Genomic DNA, 9,848 nt, shown 5'->3' with positions numbered 1-9,848 from the left:
TGGGGGTGGTTTTGGAGTGCAATTTTTTCAACATAGAATTCGAGTGGGATGAAGTCAAAGTCAATTTTCCAGTGGGACTGAAATTCAAGGGTATTTTCCCACCAGGGATGAAATGTTTGCTTAATTTATGACACAGGGGTGTTTAAATCTTAAATAGAAAGTTTTTATTTTTTTGATTTTGCCTAAAATGCTTGGTCAATAGTTAAATTTCCTAAAATTTGGTGATTTTTAGTACTCATGTACTAAAATTTTTCTTAAATTTCTTGAAGACCCCACCTAATTTGGGATTTTAGTACACATGGTACTAAAATGCTTCAAGGCCTTTTTTGTAATACCACCACGTCACTAAAAGTCATGATGTCTGAAATTTTAGTACCGACCCCCCCCCTGAAATAATTTGCTAAATTAGCAATAAATCATAAAATCGAAAACAATAAGAGTCACGATAGTTTTCAGTAAACAAAGAAATCTTATTTACACCTATTTTTACAGCTAAAATATAAACAGAATATGCAAAGGTCAACATAAAATACCCAGTTCGAAGGGATCGTTTGATAACGTTTGTCTATAAATCAAAAGATGCTGATAATTTTTTTCTTTACAGAATTGAGTTTGAAAACTCAAATCGAAATTGAGTTGGAAATTACCCTGTATTGGTACCATTCTTTAAGTTAGTGGTACAATACCATTGAAGATAAACGAGCAATTCGACCATGTAGAATCTTATGCATGTAGTTCAGTTTTGCTTCAAGCCGTCTTTGCTGAAGGGTTTTTTCAGGTTAAGATTACCAATCATGGTGGTTGGACTACTGGAATATCTCCAATCATTACATATGAATCTGGACGCCTTGCGTTGGACCATTTCTAATTGGTTGATGTTGGCTTTAGTATGAGGATCCCATACAACTGATGCGTATTCAAGAATCTGCCTCACATAGGTATGATAGGCTTGGAGCTTGATTACTTGGTTACATGTACGCAAGTTGCGCTGAAGGAAGCATCTGACTTAGTTGGCTTTTTTCAAAGTGTAGCTGACATGGGTATTCCAAGATACCTTTATGTGTATAAATACACCAAAAACACCAAGGTATTTTGCTGAGTGAACAAGCTCAAGGATTTGGTTGTTCATGGAATAGTCAGATAGAATTATTTTGCTTTTATTGGTGACTCTGTGGACCTTGCATTTGTCTAGATTGAATTCCATCGACCAATGCCTTTCCCATTCAACCAGTTCATTCAGGTCATGTTGAAGTTGGTAAATGCCATTGCAAGGTAATCTCAAATCCAAGAGAGAGTATTACCTCTTATTCCATAGTGATCAAGTTTAATACACAGTTTTTCATGGTCCATCTTGTCAAATTTGGAAAAGTTAAGCAAGATGGAATCGATTTGACTTCCCTCATTAAGCAATTTTGCAAAATCATAAGTGGTGAGTAAAAGCTAAGATTCACATGAAGGATTTTTTCGAAAGCCATGTTGTGTATCAAGGTCGGAGATGATATTAACTGTGAAGAATATGCTCAAATATCTTGCGTGATGCTGATGTTAGGCTTATAGGCCTATAAAATCCAGCTTTGGCTCGGTTTGACTGTTTTCCCTAGTTTGAAGACTGGGGCAGCCAAGGCATGACACCAGTCCTCAGGAGTCTTTGACTGCATCATGGAGGCCTGCATTACATCTTAGTCCAGGTGCAATTTCATTACCAAGCTCTTTTAGGAACTTAGAGGAGACATTGTCTGGACCAGATGCTTTGTTTGGGTTGAAATCTTTCAGAAGTTTATTGGGGGGGGTCCATGTACAAAATGTACAAAATACTATCCAGCAAACTCACAAAACATCCCAACACCCCCTATATTTTACAATATACTATCCAGTACTATCCAGCAAACTCCCAAATACACCCTGACACCCCCTGTATAATACAATATACTATCAAGCAAACTGCCAAATATACCCCAACACCCCCCTTACATAGTACAATATACTATCCAGAAAACTACCAAATATACCCCTACACCCCTTCATAAAATAAAAATTTTAAGCCAAAAAACTTGAAACTTTGGGGCAAGTTTTTTATTCTTCCCATAAAAAAATTCTCGAAAATTGACAAAAACAATTGAGAATTTAAAAAAATTTTCGACAAAAATCTAAAATAAATCACAATTTGATTTGATTTTGGCTTTTTAGTACACAAATACTAAGCAGAAAATCTGAAATTTGACCCTGACACCCCCTGTATAGTACACTTATACTAAACAGCAAATCAGAAATTTGACCCTGACACCCCCATGTATAGTACACAAGTACTAAACAGCAAAAAAATTTTGAAAACACCCACCCACCCCATGATACATGCCGCTTTTTTGTACATGGACCCCCCTGGCTATATTGCTAGCTTTATGTCTGGTATAGTTGTGCAACGCTGTCCAATGAGTGGAGGGATGCGTTCATCTGGTTTTGAAAAGACACTGGAGAATTGGTGGTTCCTTACGTCTGCTTTCTTTTTGTCATCAATGTGGATGTGACCCTTGTCACAAAGAGGGGCAACACCATCATTATCACACTTACGAGATTTTATAAATGTAAAACACTTTTTTTAGGATTGTTGTTCTCTCCCGGATCAACACATTTCACTACATAATTGTTGAATGCTGCTCTACAGGCTTTCGATCTGACCACTCAAGAGCAGTTGATTTTACGTAGGATCGGTTTGTTAAGAGTTTGTATAAGTTGAATATGGAGTGTGGGTATAAGTATCTAAAAGGTTTGTTTTTATTTCGTTTTATCAAGACATAAAAGGGTGATGCAAGTAGTTGATGAAATTGCGTACAGTAGGTATAACCCGTATTTTCCCAATAAATTCGATATTCCAACTGTAAAAAAGGAAAACACTTTTTTTGAACAGACACATCGGATGGAAAGAACTGATTTGAAAGCTCAGGTTTGCTGACTTAATATGAAATATACTTCACTTGTCTTATTTTCTTTTTTAAATTGTTTGTGAATGTGACATGTGTCTGGTGTTTGGCTTTCACATACAGTCTCTTTCATCCAACCTACTTTGTGCATTGTGGGAAGACAAGAATAGAATTTGATATAATAAAGGTATTTTATTCTTAGGTGACTATTTACTAAGTTATTTAAAAAGAAATGGGACAAGATCAAAGTACTGTTGATGGTGCTCAAAGACGAGATCCACGGCAACGCTCAGAATCGTCAGCAAAAAAAGTCAATCAGATTGTTGTTGTGGCAAATAAAACAGAAACAAAGAAGAAAGTTGTTGACGAAGATATGAAAAATCTACGGACAACAAAATTAACAAGACCAATTCTTGGGAATAATGCTGTTGGGGAAATTGAAACCATCAAAGCCCCAAAAATTGTATCAGGACCTTTAACAGAAATGATTTTACGTTATCAATATCATCTTACTGAATGTGCGGAGGCTGTTTCTTTTGATCAAGGAGCACTCACAAAACAAATAAAAGAGACTGATGCATTGGCATCGAGAATATATAAAAGTTCAAATGAGAAAAACAAGGCTTGCGAAAAGGCCATCTCTCAAATTGAAACAGTAAAGGATCTAACTAACACACTCAGACAAATTGAGAATAATATGAGCACTGTAATAGCTCTTTTCAAAAAAGTAAACAAAAACTTTCCAATGGAAGACCAAATTTATGATCCTGAATTCCTATAGCATTTTTGTTACCTATATTGATATCTGATTAGGATTTAGATTCTCTACCATTTTCTTTCGTGCTGCTTTTTTTGGGTTAATTAACTGATGATCTAGTTCGAATTACTGTTAATTCATTCTGTGGTTTAATTTGAAATTTAAAAAGGAGGGATGTATTATTGTGTATTATTGTGTATCAATTTTTTAAATAATTTATTCAATCAAGTATATTTTTTGTAAATAACATTTTACATTTGCATTTTCAGAAAAACATCACTGTTTGAAATATAACAGTACTTTGTCATTCTTCTATGCCATTTTCATGACTAGGAAACATTTTGCTTTTGTTTATCAACAAAGGGTCTCCATGTATCCAGATCTTTTTGTTTATGTATTTTTTTGTTTTTTATCTTTTAGAAAAAATAATAGAAAATGTTAATTTGAATAGCAGAATGAGTAAAGCACCTAAAAGGAAGGGTAGACGTAAAAAGAAAGATAGACCTGAATTAGAGTTCATCGAAAGTCCTATTGATAAATACTCCAGTGTTGATCATCCTGATTTTGGTGAGCCAATTGAATTTCCGACATCTATCGTGAATGGACAAACACAATGGATAACGCCTCACATAACCCAAGTAAATGTCACTCCAAAACAAAAACGGTCGGGTATGAAAAGATTGACTAAAAAAGAGAAATCAGCCAAAGTTGTATTGAAAAAACAAGACGATAACCTGATGCATGATTTATCAACTCAAATTGAGTACAATGAGATTGAAGAAGATGAGACCATAGTCCTTGGTGGTAACAGAAGATACACTAGAAGTATGGCAAAAACATTTTGCCGCTCACCGGAAAAGGAGAATGTAACTTTAATCGATGACATAGATTCACCAAATCTACCTTCTAATTTATCTACACCAGAACTGGAAAACACCTTAACTTCTCGTTGCACAGAATTGAAAAACAATTTCTCATCAGAAAAGACACCTGGAAAATCCCCTCATTATTTGTTTAGGGGTCAAACACCAAAATCAAAAAGTTTCATTGTCCTTGCAAAGGATACTCCCTTATGACATTGAAGGTGTTTTGTCGCTTGTTTGTAAATAACTGTAATTTAAGAATCCTTTTGTACATTTAATAACTTATTATTATAATTTTATCTTTAGACACATCAACACACATTCTTTTTGAATCAGTATAAATTTTGAGCTTCTGGCTTGCTCTAGTTTTAGTCTAAAATCGATTATGTTATGTTATGATTCTCTAAGATTTCATTTCCTTTAAAAATGATTTCAAGTCCAAATAATTGACTGCAAAATGTAGGTGGAGCTTTTATTCTGTTTTCTAAAATATTTTATTTTCATCTTTTTCTTCAGTGGAACATTATATTAAAATAAAAAATGTGACAGTGAATCAATGAGTGAGAAACGCCGACGTGCAAGGGTCCAAGGGGGGTGGGCTTCAACCTCCAAGCCACGAAGAGATGAGGGACCAACAAAGATTGCCAACAAAGATGAAAAATATCCTATTAATTTCAAATTTAAACCAACTGTAGAGGTAAAGATATAATTTTTTGGTTTTTCTTATTTTGATTATCTTTTTGGTGTGTACTGTTTTTGAAAATGAACTTTTTGATTTCTATAAAATTGACAAAAAGTGAATAAAAGTTTTTAAAAAATATCAACAAGTAAAAGAAACAATGACATGTTCTATCTTTGCAAGTTTGCAATAGAATGAAAAACCTTCAAAATATATTATATTTGTCTTCAGAACAGAAGTAAGCCTAAAGAGCTGGTCATAAAGTAAGTTTTCGCTTATTATTACCTCTCCATCAAATTGTTATGAATAGAATTATACGGGTCAAGCAATTATCTTAAATTTTGACCTAATATTGTTTGGAAACTTTTAGTAGTTGTGACTTTGTCTTTCAAGGATATATATAACTTGTTTTTTATATGCCATACAAAGCAACCCAGACTGCATCATTTGAAAATTCCAGGTGTGTGGTTAATCACACCCTAGAATGTTAATTTTAGTAATTTAGGCGTGTGATAAGTGAGTGCTATAAACAACTTTTAGTTGTGAAACTAACTTTATGTTGTGTGATTGATGGCATGCTCCTTAGACATTTTAGGTGTTTATGGGGGTGTGCGCGTGCTATGGCACGCCTCAAATGATGTAGCCTGGCAAGCCTGTCATACTGATTGATGCAAATGTTGCCATTGTTTATTTTTCATTTTTAGGAAGAATGGGGTTCATCAACTGAGTGATACTGACAATGGACTATCCAGGTCAGAGTGCTAGATAATATTTTATTATGCTATGCTATTTTAGCTTAATTGAGTTTTGATTCCTGAAAACCTAATACTCTGAAGATTCATTTATTTGACAATTTTCTGACAATTCCTTCAGTGGATTAATTTTCGCGCTTTTCGCAAATTTTGGTCATTTTCGCAAAATTTAATCCAGGGCAAAATTTTTAAAATCCTTGATACGCAAAAATTAATCCTGGTTCTCATGATAATTAATCCACTTAAGGTGGTTAGAGTTTAAATTAAAAGTAATACTCATTTAGAATATTTCCATTGTTCTCTTTTTGGACCTACCTTAAGGTAGTCCTTTAAATTAACCCTTGTCCGTTCGTCCGTTCGTCCGTCCGTTCGTTCGTCTGTTGCCAGCTTTTCTCGGGATCGGCTCATTAGTTTTTTCTAATTTTTTGCACAATGATGTAAAATGGCAATACCCAAAATGTGACGGAGCCCGATTTTCGAAAAAAAATTTTTTCCGGTCGCCAGGTCCGGAAATGTCCCGGAAAAAGCAGTTTTTTGGGATTTTCTCGAGATTTCATCATTAGTTTTTTCTGATTTTTTGCTCAAAGATGCGTATTAACAATGCCCAAAACATGGCCTAGTCCAATTCTTGAGAAAAAATTTTTTCCGGCTGAAAATGCCGGAAATATGCCGGAAATCGCCGTTTTTCTGGATTTTCATTGGATTTTTTCCATATAATTGGTTTTTTTTTTCATTCAAAAACATTATTAATAGCAATGCCCACCATTAAGTATGTTTCAATTTTCAATAAAATTGATTTTTGAAGCCGGAACTTTCTAAAAATCGCCGGAACAGCCGATTTTCGCCGGAAAAACGGTTTTTCTTGAATTTCTTGAGCTGTACTTTATATTTTTTCATTTTTTCAATTTTGCACACTGATGCAAAATGTCAATACCTAAATTGTGATAGAGCCCGATTTTCGAAAAAAAATTCAATTCCTGCCGAAAATGCCGGAAATATGCCGGAAAAACTGGTTTTTTGGCATTTTCTCAAGATTTTATCATTAGTTTTTTCTGATTTTTTGCTCAAAGAATCGTATTAACAATGCCCAAAACTTGACCTAGTCCGACTCTTGAGAAAAAATTTTTCCGGTTTAGTTTACTTATATTTCTATGCTTTTCACACAAAAACATTATTCATAACAATGCTCATTATCAAGCATGATTCAATTGTCAATAAAACTGATTTTTGCGACCAGAACTTCCTATTTATTATTTCCCTACAACCCTTCCCTCTCCCCCCCATCAACAATCAATGATGAATTTATTGTGTTGTGTATTTTCGCTAAACGCTATATTTTCTGACTGATTTTTTTCATTTTTCTTTTCGCATTGCTATCTAACTTTAATCATCAGGTAGGTCCATTCAGCATATTGCTTGTTATGTTACAGGATATTTCTCCAAAATGAATTTTTCGATAGCAATGAATGTGAATGGATTTTTGAACAGTTGCATGCTGAGGTGCCTTGGAAGCAAGAACTCATTAAAATTAAAGGTTTCATTACTATATAATATAGAAGCTCTAAATTCCCTCACACCAAAAATGCTTTTGAAAGAGGATTTCAGAGAAATATTCGACCAACTAGAAATTAAAATATATTTTTCCCAATGCATTGAGATCAGCGTAGATAAATCTCGTGATCCAAGCCACAATAGACTTCCCTTTTAAAACTAAACCCAAATTTTGAAGTTTAGGAATGGAAGACGTGTAGTAACTAATGCTTGCTATTATACTTAAGCGTTTATAATGTTATTATTTTAGGTGAAACAGTAGAACAACCAAGACATACAGCATGGTTTGGAGATATTACATACACATACTCAGGACTTACACTAAATCCACATCAGGTTTGAATGACCTATTCACATACAGTAATCCAGAAAAATGGACATAGTTGAAACTCAGACTGTTAACTTTCTTGAAGTTCATTTTGATCCGTATAATAATTGTTACTGGGCTGAAATGAAAATCATTTGTTTTCTGGTTAACTAGCTGTTGTAAATTCAGATGCAGATGACCCCTAATTGAAACTTAGAATTCTTTTTTGTTCGGTGTAGGTATTTTAATCTTAAATTCAATTTAGTTTGCTTTTCTATATACTTTTAGTTTTCACCACTGTTGATCATGATCAGAGACAAGATTGAATCATATATGAATGAGCAGCAGATCAATCGCGTGCCATTCAACTCAATGCTGGCAAATTTGTATCGTGGCGAGAAAGACAGTATCGTAAATACATCATTTCTTGCTTTTTTCTATACTTTAAACTCAACAAAAAATTACGAATCAAATTTCATCTTTAACCCATTAAATGCCATTGAATAACTTCAAATTTTCTTATATTTTTTTTTGATTTCAAACGCCTGTACACACCCCAACTAAAAATAAAATACCAATCTGGACTTTTATTGGACGTTTTTTATTTAGGTGGGGTTAAAAAACCTAGTACAGGACTGAATAAATTGAGCGATCTCGTATAATACCATTGGCACTTTTAATGGGTTAAGATCATTATTTCCAACACCATAACTGCACAAAACGAGGACCACTTAGTTCTATTCACTTGGATGTCTAAAGATGTGAACTGATTCCCTTTCCATATCTCTTCAGGACTGGCATTCAGACGATGAAGTATCTTTACAAAGAAATCCTGTCATTGCTTCTTTATCATTTGGTGAAACAAGAAATTTTGAACTGCGGCGGAAAGACCAAAGTGAAGTAAAAGTTTTAATATTTTAATTGTTTTTTTCAACTATAAAGTAGCATTATCTGTATTATTTTCCAAATAAAAATGGTTTGGTTGTATTTTTTGCTTATTTTTAGAGGGAATTTTGTACTCTTTTATATATATGCTAACAATTAAAACATTTACCAAACTTTTACATGCAGATTATTGATGGTGAAGTTGATTACACTTATTCGCAACACGTTAAAGTACCTCTATCCAATGGTAGTTTGCTAATCATGGATGGAGCTTGTCAAGAAGACTGGCAGGTACATAGTCTAAGAATTTCTCTAAACAAAAAGGAGAAACTCTTGCAAAAATTTCCAATTATTTCTAATTTTTGTCAAAATTAAGTGGAGTTGTAGGGTGAACCTTCTCTGGACCTGCAAGTTTGTTCAACATCATTATGTTAAATTGTTTTATCTTTCATATCATTCTAGCATCGTGTTCCAAAAGAATACCATGATCGACAGCCAAGGATCAATTTGACATTTAGAACAATTTATCCAAGCTAAAAGTTGGCCTTTTGACCATCATGTTCTGTTGAAAGAAAAATATAAAGCTTATTGCATATTTATATTAATGTTATGAAATTTTTACACTGACATTTATGTATTGGGTTTAACGATTATTCTAATGAAGCATTATAGTAAAGAAGGACATTAGAGATTGCACAAGAGATTTTTCATATTGTACAGTTTTGAGTTGAGAGGCTCCAGAAAATAATATCCTCTTAAATTTTGTCTTTGGTCAAAAATTCATCTTGATGAAATTCAACAATTTTTATTTGAAGTGTTTTGAATTCATAATTCCAAAGATTTGAAAGAAGTATTTTTTTGGGCAGTTATATTTAGTGGTCTATAGAAAATCAAATTAATTTGTCATTCGTTTAAAAAAATATTTACGCTGATTTATTTATCACTTTATTACTTAGTTCGACACTTTTTTAGAATTATGCATTTTTTATAGAAAATTTATAACTATCAAAAAGCTTTTATTATTATTTAACTAGAATAATGAGAAAATATATTTGATTACTGTTATATCTCTTTATTATTGCAACAGTAGGCCCATATTGACGAATTTTATTTTAAAACCGCCTTAGTGTAGCCTT

The 9,848-nt window shown here is 33.2% G+C and overlaps 2 protein-coding genes across 2 annotated transcripts; both read left to right on the top strand.

Annotated features, from left to right (window-relative positions):
• The first annotated feature begins 3,150 nt into the window (after positions 1-3,150).
• LOC136806711 (BLOC-1-related complex subunit 5-like) lies at positions 3,151-3,962 on the top strand. Its single transcript, XM_067063302.1, has 2 exons — positions 3,151-3,624; positions 3,945-3,962. The coding sequence occupies exons 1-2, from the start codon at positions 3,151-3,153 to the stop codon at positions 3,960-3,962; spliced, it is 492 nt and encodes a 163-aa protein (XP_066919403.1).
• Positions 3,963-5,055: 1,093 nt separating this feature from the next.
• On the top strand, positions 5,056-9,777 carry LOC136806690 (alpha-ketoglutarate-dependent dioxygenase alkB homolog 3-like). Its single transcript, XM_067063279.1, has 9 exons — positions 5,056-5,235; positions 5,449-5,480; positions 5,922-5,969; positions 7,400-7,503; positions 7,771-7,856; positions 8,116-8,238; positions 8,620-8,727; positions 8,899-9,003; positions 9,175-9,777. The coding sequence occupies exons 1-9, from the start codon at positions 5,095-5,097 to the stop codon at positions 9,247-9,249; spliced, it is 822 nt and encodes a 273-aa protein (XP_066919380.1). The 5' UTR covers positions 5,056-5,094; the 3' UTR covers positions 9,250-9,777.
• Positions 9,778-9,848: the final 71 nt, after the last annotated feature.

The sequence above is a fragment of the Clytia hemisphaerica genome, unplaced genomic scaffold (genome assembly GCF_902728285.1).
Source record: "Clytia hemisphaerica strain Z4C2 unplaced genomic scaffold, Clytia hemisphaerica genome assembly, whole genome shotgun sequence".
NCBI lineage: Eukaryota > Metazoa > Cnidaria > Hydrozoa > Leptothecata > Clytiidae > Clytia > Clytia hemisphaerica.
This window is presented reverse-complemented; position numbering and strand designations above follow the sequence as displayed.